This window comes from Penicillium soppii (assembly GCF_028829465.1).
Source record: "Penicillium soppii strain IBT 18220 chromosome Unknown utg000007l, whole genome shotgun sequence".
NCBI lineage: Eukaryota > Fungi > Ascomycota > Eurotiomycetes > Eurotiales > Aspergillaceae > Penicillium > Penicillium soppii.
The window spans coordinates 3,366,142-3,381,848 of NW_026643237.1; the positions used below are offsets into that span (position 1 = coordinate 3,366,142).

A 15,707-nucleotide genomic window follows, 5' to 3' on the forward strand; every position below is an offset into this window, starting at 1 on the left:
AAATTGGCTGGGAATGCTTGGCGAGTATTCCTTCGAGTTCGTTTCTTTCACGGCTCTTTTTAGGGTCTTGCCGGTCTTTCGTTTGTTTTGCGAGAGAAAACGCTTTGTTATATTTGCTCTGCTTACTCCGGTGCGGCCCATTTGAAAGAAATTTTACTCATATTGTCTGCTTGACTGAGAGTGGGAAATTCTTGCTAGAATCCCTCGAGTATTCGCAACCTGATAGTGTTCTTTTAATGTTGATTTCTTTTTTCAAGCATGCCCTCTAGTCTCGATATTGTCGATATTCCTATCCTCGTCAAGCTAACATGGAACCTTCACAACCAATGTCTTGTCCTTGGCAAGGATGCTCCCGATGGTTTCAAGAAGCTAGTGACTGAACTGGGCTCACTACAAGGCACATTGCGCACCTTTGGCAAGAGTGTGAGCTCTACCACTTCCCTTTTTGAGAAGATGGATGAAGATCGAAAACAAACGCTCCAAGGATCCCTCGGTGCTTGCTTTGCGACCCTTCACGGTTTAAAAGAGGTTCTTGCTCGGTTCAAAGGCCTTGATTCCAGCGATGGACACAGTATTTGGCGAAGGATCAAATGGGCGACCCAACGGACCCACATCGAGGATATCAGATCCAAGATCATGGTTCACACTTGCAATCTGAGTCTATGCTTAAGCTCTGTTGGAAAGTGAGTTTTCTAGTCGCATAATTATCCATGCGCTAATTTCTCTAGTACCTCGCTTGCTCGGATAGAGAAATCCATGGAGCTGGCAATAGAGGAAGATCAGCAAATCGTTTTTAGTACCGAACCATCTCCCGTCCGGGAAACTGACTCTATAGTCTCTCCCATGAGCCCTGGGGTGGTGGAATTACCGGCAAATAACGAGGATGAACCTGAAGTCGACATCATTCAGCCAGTTCGCACCAAAGTCTGTGAACTAGCCGACAACAGAGTCTCTATTGATGGTGCTAAAAAAACCAAGCATACTTCCACATCCTCCGAATCAGAGATCACCGGATCCGACGTATCACTGTACGATGAAACTTCGCTAACGTCTTGGTTATCTTTGAACACGTCCCCGCCTCTTTCTATTGTAGGAAGAATAGGCCATTCTTGGATGCGGAGCGAACAACTTCTCTTTGATGGTTCTATTGACGAACGGGCACTCGATGGTGGGATTTGGGCAAATGACAGGTTTTTGGACGAGAAGCGGGTCTTGCAATATTCGGAAGGTTTCGGTTCTACTGACTATGGCCACCCCCGTGTAATGGAAGCCGTGACGTCTGCGGTGCAGCAGCTCCATCATGTTCGTTGCCAGGAAAATGTGCTACGTCCACTTCGCTTTGAGCCACAGAATCAATTACACAAACCATCTTCTGGGATACTGAAGGTTTTCCAGGCTTCGGTCCTTGACGATTCGCGAATCAGGAGGCTAGTTACAAGAGACTGGCTCCGTGTTTCTATGTGGTGGCTATTGAAGGTTCGCTCTTCACCTTACGATATATGACTACTACTTACGACAAAGTTTAGGCACGTGCAACTCTCGCAAACTGCAGCAGGCATATCTATGTCAGCGCCCGGGGCAGCCTGACCCCTTCCTCGGAATCAAAATGTAACGGCAATCAAGCCTATCTCGATCTCCTCAAGGCTTCATATATTTTGTACGATATCGTTCTAGCAGACGTTGTCTGTTCTGGCTTTTTGTTCGACGAGGATCGCAAGTCAATCATTGAACTTTCGGAGGTAGGCTGTTCGCTCCACACTTTGAGGTATGAAACCCACAATTGACCGGATGCAGGGTATCAATGAAGAACTCTCTCAATACACATCAGTCGACATCCCCGAGCTCTCTAGTTTGCAGACCCAGAACATGGATATCTGGGAGTCTATGCAACCAGAAGAAATCGGAGATAGCGGCATGGATCCAGATCTTGGTTTAGATAATCTACGATGGATTGCTGTCGACTTGGAGGATGCAGGCAGTGAGCAAGAAAAGGTCCTGTACCGCACATTTGTCAACGCCAGCATAGGGAGCAAGAAGTCCCGCATGCGAACTAAGAGTGCTCCATACATGCTGTTACTTGCAACCCGAGAAGGTGAAAGTGAGCCGAAGATTATCATTTGCAACCAAAGTGGCACTCTGTGTCTCGAACGAGATCGTTAGTGACCCTACTCTGGAAACTGGTTTACGAATCTAATAAGTTCTGAAGTTGTTCTGGATGACTTACCACCCCTCGTACAATTGTCAAATTCCACCTTGACTGGCTTCCCGAGCGCCCGAATTTCGGAACCTGTGCCGTTCAAATTCGAGGAAATGAGAGTGTCGATCTCATTCCAGTATGAGGCTGATGTCAGTAATTGTATTAACATACCAAAAACCTACTTCGATGCTGTATTGCAAAGAGAGCCGGTCGATGCTGCAAATTTCACTGAAAGTGTCATCTTCAAGAGCTCCGTGGAGGTTTTTGAGCAGCTAAACCCACCGACCATGAAATCGCTGAACCCTCCTATAGTAGTGAAGTCCTGTGAGGTGCGCGTCCTCGAACGGTCGTTTGGAGAGGCTTGGCGATCTATCCGCCGCATGGTGATCAGTTCCTCCGCTGCAGACAAGGCCCCGAGAACAATGGAGCTCTTTATGCCTCTCAGCGGAGTGCAGATCAAACGCGCAAAGTTCTCCCGCCAAGTTCTTTTGCAATGGTCCGACACATGCCAGGCACGATGTGACAAAACTGACGGCAATCACAACACCGTACACTCATATGTGTACGATGATACGGCACCTAATTTGGGTGTTGGTATACAATTTTCGAGACAAGAACTGGCAGAAGACTTTGAGAGAACCATTCTCGAAATGAAATTCCGGTCTGGCTTTTCCTGGTCACAGCCCGGTAGCTCTGGTTGTGTTTACGATATCCTTGATTCTGGTATAGAACATACACAATACAAGGCTGCACTGGTGTTTCGAAATCGCACATCGTGGCGATGCTCTGATCTATACTTCATTTACCTGGACGCCGATTATTCATACGACCATTCCTCGCATAGCATTTGTCTTCCCCGCGTTTATTGCACGGAGTATATCTCCACACATACAGATCAGCTCTATCAGCCAGAAAGCCCCGTCACATTCTCGCATTGCGAGAAGAAGACCGCCCAAACGACAATTGAATTTGGCAGCGAAATTGTGGCTCGCTCATTCCTCAGCTCCCTTTCCCCTTTGTATGAGCTTCTCTACTCTCGTCGTGTCCAGACTGTGTCCACAAAAGCGAACTCACTTCTTGGGTTTCAAAAGCTTGGTAAAGGTAGCGTTGAGGCTCAATTATGGTGCCGGGGGACGACATTTCAACTTGCTGCTCGATGGGATGATACTGTATTGGATAAGTGGCTTACTTTGACTATTCCTTCGGCTTTCATTGATTCTTCAAAAGAGAATGGCCGCGTTATTCTCCCTCGGTTGCCGTACTTGCGTGGCACAGCACTGGACATGATAAACGTCATGGCTCGAAGTCCAAAGAATCCAAACGTCAAAAACAAAGATGCGGCCGTTTCAATTTCTTTCCAGGATAGTGAAGGTGAGTCAACTGGGCAAACATCAAGTCAATCTTCCAGTCAGACTCAAATCATTTGCTAATCATTTCGGACTATCACAGACCGAGAGGAGTTCCTTGCTGTTTTACATGGGCGCAGTTGCCCCAAATTTCTATAGTAGTCTCTAAATTACTTGGAACAAACAATGATCAAAATTTAAAGATTCTTTCTTCGCCGGCTTTACATAATACTTGACTCCTAGAGGAACACTGATAGTTTAAAGGATGCCTTCACCCACCAGCCTTACTTAATCCTTCTGGCCTAAATATCGCACATATACATACAAACCGACTTCACTTCATCGACTCTCCCAGAACTGTGCATCAATAGCAATCAGCCGGTTGAACAGCTGATTCCGTGATCTCATACCAGTAAGATGGTAAGTTTGACCCAGCTCATCACCACCAATGACCAATCCATCGGCCGCATCTTTACTTCCAGCGGTCAACTCAACAATCAACTTTCCCTTCCAGCCCAAGCCTTCCGTCTTTTTCAATTCCTTGATCTCAGTAACGGGGATCTGGAATAAAACAGACCCCTTCTTCCGACTTTCAATTCGCAGATCATCGAGCCCCGAGGATTGATATGTGGTAAAATACAATATGGGAGGCTCCTTAGATGAATCAATGACTACTGCACCTCTCTTGCGTTCGTATTTCGCATCGAACTTCAGGGGTCCGAAAGGAGTAGCACCGCCGAATTGTCGCTGTTGCAGCATTCCAATCAAATTCTTAGTATGGGCGGATCCTGCAATGGCCATCGCTCGGTCAAATGCGATATGGCCTTTGATAGCTGTGGCAATTGTCCGGCGGAAAAACTTGAGGAGTTTGAACACGAATCTCTTCTTTGGGATCGGTGCATTGGAGTCTGTGGATTGGAGATCGGCAGATGAACCCGGTGCGCTGAGGTCTGTGGAGCTCGCTGCCTGTGACTTTTTGCGGCGGATGGGCCATGCTGGCCCGTTATCTTCGGTTGTTGGGGCGGGTGGTAGAGGCGATGAATTGATCTCGCCGATTCGTAGTAGGGTCAAAGTAAGTTGCGCATTTGTAGGGACACCAGCCAAGAGGGTCCTGATTCTCTAGTTAGAAAAAAGACAATAATCCCAAGCAGACTTGTTCATACTTCTGTATATCCATGTGATCCTTCCAGTTGGGAACTTTGGTGTTCAGTAGGTCCAGGGTATAGGCGAAAATCGGGTCACCAAAGAAGCCTAATCCAACCGCAAAGCCAACGGACTTAATGATCCAATAGCTTGATGTAAATGGGACAATAACAGATACCAGTGTGAATATGCTTGCAATTTGTAGTCTAGATGTGACCAAAAAGAAAGGTGGCGTGGGGGAAAGGAGGCTATTATGTCGTTAGAAACCTAATTCCATACTTGTTCCAGAATCGACTCACTTGGCAAACTTTTCATAAATATCAGTAATATCACTCAATATACGCATAACCTGATCTGTCGCATGCGAGACCTTCTTCTTCATAGGTTTCTTGGTCTTGTCTTCGGGGCCATCACCGGTCGGGGTTCCTGCTGCAGCCTCTGCGGCCTCTATGCCATCAATCATTGCACGTCTGTCCGGCTCCTCTTCGGTCACAGTCTGGCCATATTTGGCTGCTGCGCTTTTCATGGCAACCGCAGCAAAGCTGTCAACGAAATTTTTGGCCTCCTGTTCAGCGGCTTCACCCTTATGGTTCTCAGGGGCGCCTGTAAGACTGTCCTGGGACTCAATCTGCCCGCTTGAGCTTCCACTCTCGCCGGTAGGATCAACCTTCTTTGCAAGGTCAGGGAACATCAATACCCGAACAGACGGGACCATTATCAAGGCGATGAGAAGTCCTAAGGTTGTTGGAATCAAGAGATCCACAATCCAAGCAACAAAGTATCCCTGCAAAACATTAACATTCCAGCATTCGTTTAATGGGCCTGGCCAACATACACCACAGAAAATTGTCGTTCGGACGGGTTCCTTCCATGATCGCAGTCGAGTGATATGACGAAAAAACTCGGTGACTCCGACGACTACAGAGGTATAGAATCTCTCCAGTGTCATGCGCAGTTTCTCTGGTGGAAATCTCTCGTTATCAGTGCGATTAAGATCCAAATTCTCTTTCGGATCAGGAACCGCTTTCACATGATAGATTTGCTGATCACATGTCAGCGATTGGTCTTTGGACTGGAGACAGTACTCACCTTGTCAAACCGTCTGATCAACATCCATAGATCTTCATTAGACAGTCCTTGGGCGAGTGTCTCATCGACTGTTCGTGATGAAGACTTCCATTTAGTGCCGAGTGCTGGCCGCGGGCTCAGCGTAGCGAGGGGGCCAGCCTCTTCTGTACTTTGGGTAATCTCGAAGCTCTCATCATCAAACTCACCCGGCATTTCTGATCCATTGCTCATTCTTATGGTCGTTTTCGATAAAAATAGACAGGGGAGCAAAGCTTGGTATTGTTTGCTTACCAGAGGACGTTTAGGGACAGAGTGGGGTTTGACGTCATTCGGAGTTATTTTTAGCCGAATTGCGGAGAAATCGGAACATTTGAGGCCGGGGGTATAAATTTCAATCGAAGGGAGGTTCGACTGATTTACTCGTTTTCAATAATAGGGAATGTGTTTGTATGACTCAAATGTAACTTTGACCGTTATTAATTATAAGCCGATTGTGCTCGATCCCACTATTGGCATACGTACGACAGCAATATTGTACATCAGATAATTTGACATTTAGATATTTAATTACTTTCGTTCAGTCTTATATTTCACGCTGCAGCTCACGTATCTATCTATATCTTATTGTTGGTCATTTACTTCATATAACTGCAATGCTTCTACCGCCCATGACCGGTTATTCTCCTTTGCAAGCGACATGGGAGTCTTCCCATCCGCATTGGTCTGATGGACCAGCTCTGGTGCCTTCTCTGCAAATAATTTCAGCGTTCGTAGAGCTTCGACTCTAAAAAAATGATCCTGTGAAGTTTCAAGGCCTGCCAGGTGATGCAACGCGTTGTCACCATTGTTATCAGAAGCGGTAAGATCCGCTCCCCGTTCATACAATGTCATCGCACGCGTGGGATCGCCCTCCTGCCAAGCAGCCGGTGAAGACCATCCTCCTCGGAATGGGAACGCTGGAAGTACGCATGCATATGAGTTGGTTCCAATTATACAGCCTGCCGCTGCCAAGAGCAATGTTCTCCCCGTAGGATCGCGTGTCTCAAGCTCCAGGTCTTCCATCTCTAACCAAGGTTGAATGACTCCACCCTGGCTAAAAATCTCGTGCAGAATCATTTTTTCGTTTCTGTTGCAGTGGAGGAAAGGGTTTGCCCCACGATCCAGTAGGATCCGAATCATGCGGGATGCATGGTCACGGCTGTGAGCTTCATTGAATTGCAACAGGGAGATGTAGTGCAAAGGGTGCAGAACAAAAGGTTTATTGGATGGGTTTTTTGGACAACGATGAGTATGCCAATGTGGCTGGGCATCAGATAGTACTGTATTGTTGCAGTCCAGGCCCATATCTAACAAAGTAGAAAGCACGTCGCTATTGAATCTAGATAAAGCAGAAAACAGCTCCATCGGGTGGTCTTGGGAAGGAATGGCTCCATTGTTGAGTAATAGTTGGAACAATTGTGTGTTATGTGCTGACAGGGACAGGGGAGTCAGACCACACAACGCAGTGATGTTGGGATCAGCACCACCCTCAAGTAAAATTTGAGCGATTATATGTTGCCGGTGTCCACCAAGTTCTCCTTGTAGTACTGCGTTGCTCAGTGGTGTATTTCCCTGGTCATTGCGGGCGTTAGGGTCGGCTCCATGTTGTAAAAGGTAGCGGATAGCCTCTTCGTACCACCAATGCGTGCCTTGGGCCAACTGATGCAGAATCGTGTCGCCCGGCTTGTAGTGGCGGGCTAGTTTCATCTTCGATTGGTAGTAGACCTTGGGGATATCTACCATGTCTGCTTCAAATCGGATGTTGACGTCGGCATGGAATTTCTCAACCATCACTTTGATTACGTCCAAATTGGGCAGCTCTCGCTGGGCAGCAGTCAGAAGGTATGAGGTTGGTTTTTCCAAGCGATTGATGTCACCACCGTTTATCCAACTGTTGCCTGCTCTGATACTACCAATGCGTTCAAAGAGGTCTGAATATCCCCATCTCGCGAGAGCCATCAAAATTTCAGGTAAGGAAGACAGATCTGTGACGCTAGTAGTTGACTTCTCTAAAGCCTCCACAACCTCTCGATGATGTCCCTGTAGTACCATGGAAACAACGTCTCTGGCGGAGACATATCTTCTAAATGTCTCTTGTAACATTTCTGGCAGGTGTTGGGAGCGCAGCAGAAGGCACTCTGTTTCAATAGTGCGATAACGAGATTTGCCAGGTTGGATGCCTGACTCCCGTAATGCTCTATCGAGCTCCGCAGCCATTTCTTCGTTGCCCTGAAATACTGCATGATACATAGGATCATTTCCAGATCCCGAGATGTGCGCAAGGGCACCGTGGGAGACTAACGCTCGAACGATACGTCCAATGCCGATCGTAGAGCTTTCGGAAGTAATCTCTCCTTTCCATCCTATCTTCCTGGGATTCTCACGCAAATGTTTATTGGGCGACATGGGTTGCTTTGGTCTCTCATCGTCTTCTTCTAGAACTCCCGCAGCAGAGCGCGTATTCATCGTATTTTCTAGATCATCGGCTCCTTGCCAAAGCTGTTCCTCGATCAGAGACTCAGCGCATGCATCCAAAGGCGTGTAGCTTTTGTCTTTGATGCTGATATCTGCCCCATGTGCCAGAAGGAGATTCACTGTTTCCACTCTTCCTGAGCGACAGGCAACATGCAACGGCGTTCTCCCGTGTTTTGACTGAGCATCGATTAGCGAGGTCTTGCATTCGGCATCGTAGTAGTCTAGCAGTAACCCAACCACGTTGCTTTGGCGCGCAGTGGACGCAATATGCAGTATGTTTCGGCCCTCTTTGGTGTGAGACATAGCGTCAGCTCCGCGGGCGATCAGCTTTCCGACCAAGTGCTCTGAAACTGTAGCTGCCAGGTGAATTGGCCTAATCCCATCATGATCAGGTATGTTCATGGCCGAATCAAAGCCGGCATCTAGAAGCAAGTCGATCGCACACTTGCCTCTGTCTGCGGCGGCAGCAAATAGATGATCCGATGACTGGCTGCACAACATATGGAGAGCGGTCCGACCTTGTAAGTTACGGACGGTGGGCGAAATACCCATCTTGAGAAGCTTCAATATGGCGGAGAGAGCAGTGTCTTCTCTAATGGTCGCAAACTTGGCTGCGAGGTTATGCAGCAAGGTGTCTCCTTCGTGGTTTGGCATTTTTGGATCTGCACCATGAGAAAGCAGGAATTCTAAGTACTCCGTCTGGAATTCGTAAGGCTGGATCAAGAATGACAACACTCCGTTGCCTTTGTAGTCCTGTGCGTTGATATCGGCCCCACGGCTGATGAGATACGGGACAAGTTCGCGACAGTTCCACTGCGGATAGCCAAGCATGGCCTTGGTGAGGAGTGTGCATCCTTTGTAGTCCTTGGCCTCGAGGTCTGCACCAGCAGCAAATAGAACGTCCAACACATCATGGAGATCTTCTCCTGATCCATCAACCATGTGAATAGGTTGTCGGCCTTTGTTGTTTCTCTGGTGCGGGTCAAGCCCAAGATTCAAGAGTTCAGCAACAGTTGCACTCCCGCGGCGATGCTTCGCAACGGCGGTATGGAGAAGTGTGTTTCCCTTGGCATCAGTGATGCTCCAGTCCGATACAAAAGGCCGAAATAGCGAGAGGTCGCCAAGCTGAAGCTTTGATGCGTAAGCATGCAGCGGGGTGTCACCTCCTTCGTCGCGAACAATGTCCAGACGTGCTCCGTGGGCCATGAGGGTCTTCAACCACTCTGGGTGGTCTAGTGGGCTGTGGAAGAAATGCGCAGGTGTTCCTCCCCTATCTTCGGCGATATGAGGGTCTGCTCCGTGTTGCAAGAGGAATAAGATCAAGGGGACCTCTTTATGAAAAGCGAGCAATAGTGCAGTATTGCCGTGGGCGTCCTGTGCATTGATATCGCATCCTGCATCAAGAAGTATCTGCATCAGCTCCTCGTAGCGAGACAGGTCCTCTAGCTTTTGATGATGAGGTATGCCGTCCACCAATCCGTGAAGGGGCGTAAATCTCGGGGGCTTCTCCCGCTTGTTCTTAGACATGGTTGTAACGTCAGCACCATGACGAAGTAATAGCTTCACTATAGCTAGATTGGCCTTTTCTGCTGCCAGGAACAGAGGTGTATCTCCATCCACTGCCGCATTGACATCACATTGCCCAGTCTCAAGGAGAGTCCGGGCCGCGTTTGTTTTGTTCTGCTGGCAAGATCGGCAAAGAGCCGCACTCAGATCGTCGGGGTCTGCGGTACTGGCTAATTGGCGCACCTGGTCCACATCTTCGGTATTAACGGCGGCCTGTAAAGGTGAGAGCAACTCTTCCGCTGCAGAGGATGTGTCCCTGTCTCCGAATAGATCAAACATTATTCTGCGTAAGAGAGAAAGAAAATTTGCGATAGTAAGTCTGGGCTGGGCACGAACAAGGTCTTATTTATATGGCGAGAGCCGGAACCTTCATGACTAGGCTAGCCTAGGCTTCCGCCCCCAAAAAGATGAACCATGCCCTGGAGCCTGGTCTCTCATATGCTCAGCTCTATAGCTAGGTCTTCTGCCTAGATGAACTTTAGAATGTGAAAGGAGACAGCAGATAGGAACATATCTGGCTCTTGGTCAACCCTGGCCAGCTTAGTTCTCCCAGTGAATTTTGTCCAAAGACGTCCCCACAAAAATTAGTAGGAACCGAAAAAAAGGCCAAAAAAGAAATCTCTCCCTCGGGGAATCGAACCCCGGTCTCCCGCGCTTATCGGTTTTAATGACAAGCGGAAATCATCACCACTAGACCAAGGAAGATGTGATGGCCGAGTTACTGCTCGACCACTTGGCTGGTTGATGTAGTGTTTAGCGGATTTTGGCATAATGAACGGACACCATTCCTAAGGCCAATTCACAAATATGGCCGAACCTTTTCATCACATTGCCAAATGTCTCCCCACGATCGGAGATAAATTATTACGTTTAAGATTATTAGATTTGCTAATTTAATAAGTAAAAATGGTGTATTTTATCGATGGTGAAAACCGGTTTTTGGTGTCATATGAGGATTCAATATATATAATTGCAACGGATGACCAATGCTACTTTGTTCACCCTCGTGGTCAAATTATTACTATAATTGCGATCCTCACATTGATTGCGCTAAACTCAAAGCTTTGCATCATGCCTCCAGCCCGGCATATCAGTAAGATCCCTTGCGGGAGCACTGCGTCTAGATTTAAGAGCGTCGCCGCCAGGTCTCCACCTCCATGGATCGGCCAAGTCCGACGGAAGAGTGCCTTCGATCAGCTCAACAACATGCTTGCCAATATTGGGTAAAAGCTTGAAGCTATGACTGTAACATGCATTGTTAGCAATTGTTGACTGGACACAGGGTAAGTTCTCCTTTTAACCTACCCGCTGTCTCCTGTGGCCAGAATGAAGTTTTTCCACTTGGGGTGCTCGCAGATCAGTAGATTGGCGTCGGCAGTATCTGTGCACCAGCACATAGTCCGGTTGAAAAGTTCCTTGTTCTTGAATTGAGGCAAAAACCTCGCAATTGCTTTCCGGATGGTTACCTCGGAAGCATCTGGGTAGGTATCTGTAGGATGTTTGGCGTGTGATCGAGGAACAGAGATGGACTTGGGGGAAGCGGCGCCATAAGGTTGATGTTGTTTGAAGCGTGAGAATCCGGGGAACTCATCGCAGACTTTGATAACTCCGTGTCTGTATAAGGGATTAGCGTACGGTGCTTCTCAGACATTGGGTCGGCGTGACTACTCACTCGTTGGGCTCAAAGAAAAAGCCGTATTCACCGTCGTATACCACGGGTATGTTATTGTACTCGGCCATTTCCTGGGGCGTGAGTTGGATATGAGCAAAAACCCACGCCTATGAGGATTGATTGTTAGTAATACATTCACCGAAACCCTGTGGAATATGCAGCTGGGAAGAATACTTACTTTTGAAACACACTGATCCTCCAGATCTACCAATGTGGGACTCCAAGCACCAGCAGCCAATACCACCTTGTCAGCATAATATTTAGAGCCATCTACTGTCTCCACTCCCTGGCAGGTGATTCCATCTGTGGCGAACAGAGGCCGCTTGAAAGTTCCAGATCTATACAAGTTAGTCTTCGCAGATTCAATATCTTCTACATTATCTGAGGTGCATTACATACTTGCCAAATCCAAAATTGACGCCGCTGTCATTGAGGAAGTGTCCGATCGCGTTTATAGCCTTGGCTGCAGCAAGCCAGCCTCCATCGCTGCAAAACAAGCCCTTCCACCCCTGAAAGTACGCTTCTGTTAGCCCCAGCCCTAAAATGATTGGGTGAAGATCCGATTTACCTCTATTTGATCTCTTGTAAATACCGGGATTTTTTCCAGGATTTCATCTTTGCTTTCTAACAACCAGTTTGTCTTTTCTAACCCAATGTTCGCGTCGATAAGAGATTGGTACTTTCGTCGAAGATTTGCAATACCGTCTTCAGATGACGAACAATCAATCTGAATGTATAAGCATTTGACCTGCTTCACTCGTAACCACATATTTGTGGACTCACCATGCCAACACTGTGAAAAAAGGGCTTGAACAATGGATCGTTTTTCCACATATCGAGCGCCTCGAGCGAAAGCTGCAGATCCGGCCCATTGCGCAATCGGATGCTCATAATTTTGTTCAGATCGTATCCTGCCGACTGAGCTGAAGGAATTGGATATACATCAAGCACTGTGATGTTGCAAGGGGTATATCCGGAACGTATGAGGTGCAGCGCTGTTGAGGACCCCATAGTGCCACCTCCACCTACCACCACGACTTTTGTGGTTTTACGCGAATCTGCCATTTGGTTTGGGATCTAACCTGTGCGAGGAATGTACGTGCCTATGGTTTATTTGGATAGGCTCGTGGAAAAGAGGAAAAGAATGATCCAAGAAGTTGGATTGCGCAACTCAAAAAACCCTTGTTGATTAAGCGAATTGAAACCACATGAGATCATGCGACCGATAGTTAAATCGTTTATATAAAGAATCACGGTAAAAGCAAAGCAATTGGTGCTAAGTCGGAAAGGTATCGCCGAACAGCGGAGCGGAGGGCCATTTATTTATCGCGTGGACCTTCCATGGCCCGAAGAAACCCCACGTTATGAGCTAGGCCTTGGAAAACGCGGGGATTTGATCCACCAACATTTTCGATGAAGAGATAGCATCTGCTATTATCGACCCCGGCTTTCGCTTCCGGATTCATAGTATATCTTGATAAACCAATTGCTTGTGACTATAGCCGAAGATAACGCAGTCAGTGAAACCGAGTTGCGTTCGCGTGGACCTTCACCAGGCCCTAAATGACCCCAATCGCACTAAATCGACCCCGAAACTACAGCGCGGGGAACATAGACCTACTCGGATGAAAGAGATAAGCTCGCAGCATATGAATTACCGGTTATTCCAGCTCGTGTCAAGGGTATAAATAGCCACGCGTGGAATCCCGACAAATTGTTGACATCTACAACTAAAGACGCTGTATGTGCTGCCATAGCACAATAGTCTGTTACAATGGCCGACAAAAAGTCTCCTTTCCCAGACTCACACGAAGATGCCCCTTCCATCTCGGAAAACCCGATCGATCGCGCCCTTGTGGTCGATATGGAGCACTACCAGGCTACCGTTCCTCTGTGGAAGCGAGCATGGCAGCACAGCTTGACACAGATGATGCTTCTGAGTATCCAGGCATTTTGTGGGCCAGCAATGTCTGATGCAATTACTGGTGAGCATAATTTGTCGTTCTGTGTCAATCAGGCTATATACTCCTGGGTATTTCGCTAATGTTACTCAGGACTCGGTGGTGGTGGTCTTGCCTCTCCTCGGGTATCCAACATTTCGACGGCAATAAGATATGCCCTGCTGGCAATCGGTATGTATTTGATTATCAAGCTGGATGTATAGGCGCTGAGATGGTCGTTTACTAGTGTGCTGTTTCGGTGGTCCCATCGTGAACAAGATCGGTATCAAGTGGGCTCTTATCATCGGCTCGATGTCCTTCCCAATCCAGGGCTCCGCATATTACTGCAACAGCAAATTTGGAAACGAATGGGTGAGTGGTGAAATTTTCAATGTGAACTATCGGACCTGACGATTTATCCCCCAGTACCTGATCTTGAGTGGCGCTATCGGCGGCGTTGGAACTGCTTGCTGGTACGTCGCTGAAGCTGGAGCCATCATGACCCTTGCCCCCTCCGGTGCCCGTGGAAAGTATCTGGCTCTGTGGATCGTATCGCGAAATCTGGGACAGTTGGTTGGTGGTGCAATCAAGTGAGTCAAAACCCTAGCCAAATTGGCCTTACGTGCATGATCAACTAACACGCTTGTTCTGTGCAGTCTGTCTAAAAATCATGAAAAAGGCGTCATTGGTGGAGTCACATCCGATACCTTTATTGCCTTTGTGATCATCGAGTGTCTGGCGTGAGTGCTTCAACTGAAAACACGCTGGAACCGAGATACTAATCATACTTGAAAGTTTACCATTCGCTTTATTGATCAAACCATTCGAAAAGGTCGTTCGATCCGACGGTACAAAGATTGTTACTTCGGAAACTCTTTCTACCAAGATGGAAATCAAGCGCATTGCGAGGACTATGAGCTCGAAACTTATTTTGCTTTCCGCGTTTTGGGCACTTTGGTCATTCTTCTACACGTTAGTCCCACAATGAATGCCATGCTCACCACAAAACACACAAGAATGTTAACAGATCCAAAAGCGGTACCTGGACTACCTATCTAGGAACCTATTTCACCGTCCGTGCTCGCGCGCTCTCCTCTCTCATCTCGCCTTTCTTCTGCATGTAAGCCAGACATACATAAGCCCTTTATGGACCAACTGACATTGCGATTATCAGTGTTGGATGTTTCGGCCTCGGCTTTATCCTCGACATGAAGGGTCTCAGCCAGCGTCGTCGCGCCCAGATCGGTCTCTATACTGTCGTGATCCTCAATGTGGGCGTTTATATTTGGACTATTGTTATGCAAGTCAAGTTCAACCGCAATGATCCTGGCGCCATCGATTGGGACGATAAACTATACCCTTCGTCGTTTCTGCCATATTTCTTCGTTCAAACTACCGGTCCGCTATCCCAGTCGTACATGTATTGGCTTTTGTCCTCGTTCGCGACCGATGCACAGGGTGAGTGACTGAAAAGATTCTACCTCTAGCCAAGAAGAGCTGCATTGGATACTAATGATGATATTAGAAAATGTTCGCAATGGTGCTGCGTTCAGATGTATCGAAGCTGTTGGTCAGGCGATTGCCTACGGCATGAACACACAAACAACAAATAATCCGTTGATTGGATTGTAAGTTCAGCAAATCCGCCTTACTATACAAAAGAAATGTCCGACTAACCGAACTTCAAGCTGCGTAACATTTGCTCTCCTCGGAGCCTCTTTACTTCCAATGATTATGCTTGTCAATACAACCCCAGACCGAATCCCTGCGGATATAGTTGCCGAAGAGCAGAATGTTGCTCGCGAGAAAATATCGGGAGTCTAGGTCAGCTCTACTGTTAGCCAGGTAATTAGACAGAACCTGTTTTGGATTTCCAACATGACTATGTCGATCATGCATGTTTTCAGCTTCGTTTGCTTATCTCGTGTTCTCGTATTATTGTTGCGGGATTTCCATCGTCAACCAACCAAGCGAGAATGACATGGCCTATGCCTACAGTTACATGTGTTTCGATTACGACTTTTCTCAGAAGTTACAATTAATTCATGGATACGCCATACACAGTGAAATTCAGGTAAAGTCATTATAGGGTAGGTAGATTCGATTGTTGTAAATAAACGTAATCACAGAGGTTACTCTGACGTGTTTATAGACCAATGACAATGACATGATGAGCGAAAGGCACATTTGCCAAGTAAAGTGCCAAAAAAATAATAAAATTTGGAGACAACAGAGGTTAAAGCATCGCCCAGGTCAGGGTG

At 47.4% G+C, this 15,707-nt stretch overlaps 5 protein-coding genes across 5 annotated transcripts; 2 read left to right on the forward strand and 3 right to left on the reverse strand.

Moving 5' to 3' along the window:
* Positions 1-258: 258 nt before the first annotated feature.
* On the forward strand, positions 259-3,702 carry N7529_010532 (uncharacterized protein; the record flags this gene model as incomplete). The annotated part of the gene is made up of 6 exons (XM_057246059.1): positions 259-683; positions 729-1,476; positions 1,527-1,739; positions 1,795-2,155; positions 2,207-3,568; positions 3,647-3,702. The coding sequence occupies 6 exons, from the start codon at positions 259-261 to the stop codon at positions 3,700-3,702; spliced, it is 3,165 nt and encodes a 1,054-aa protein (XP_057094322.1).
* A 180-nt stretch (positions 3,703-3,882) lies between these two features.
* N7529_010533 (uncharacterized protein) lies at positions 3,883-5,985 on the reverse strand (the record flags this gene model as incomplete). Its single annotated transcript, XM_057246060.1, has 4 exons — positions 3,883-4,654; positions 4,707-4,934; positions 4,986-5,728; positions 5,776-5,985. 4 exons carry the CDS (start codon positions 5,983-5,985, stop codon positions 3,883-3,885), a joined length of 1,953 nt encoding a protein of 650 aa, XP_057094323.1.
* Positions 5,986-6,375: 390 nt separating this feature from the next.
* Positions 6,376-10,113, reverse strand: N7529_010534 (ankyrin repeat domain-containing protein; the record flags this gene model as incomplete). Its single annotated transcript, XM_057246061.1, has 1 exon — positions 6,376-10,113. The coding sequence occupies one exon, from the start codon at positions 10,111-10,113 to the stop codon at positions 6,376-6,378; it is 3,738 nt and encodes a 1,245-aa protein (XP_057094324.1).
* A 777-nt stretch (positions 10,114-10,890) lies between these two features.
* Positions 10,891-12,571, reverse strand: N7529_010535 (NAD(P)/FAD-dependent oxidoreductase; the record flags this gene model as incomplete). Its single annotated transcript, XM_057246062.1, has 7 exons — positions 10,891-11,077; positions 11,140-11,448; positions 11,507-11,613; positions 11,685-11,844; positions 11,906-12,015; positions 12,075-12,233; positions 12,290-12,571. 7 exons carry the CDS (start codon positions 12,569-12,571, stop codon positions 10,891-10,893), a joined length of 1,314 nt encoding a protein of 437 aa, XP_057094325.1.
* Positions 12,572-13,280: 709 nt separating this feature from the next.
* On the forward strand, positions 13,281-15,270 carry N7529_010536 (uncharacterized protein; the record flags this gene model as incomplete). Its single annotated transcript, XM_057246063.1, has 10 exons — positions 13,281-13,491; positions 13,561-13,638; positions 13,694-13,818; positions 13,873-14,036; positions 14,103-14,186; positions 14,242-14,418; positions 14,483-14,566; positions 14,621-14,904; positions 14,972-15,074; positions 15,135-15,270. 10 exons carry the CDS (start codon positions 13,281-13,283, stop codon positions 15,268-15,270), a joined length of 1,446 nt encoding a protein of 481 aa, XP_057094326.1.
* Between the last annotated feature and the right edge of the window lie 437 nt (positions 15,271-15,707).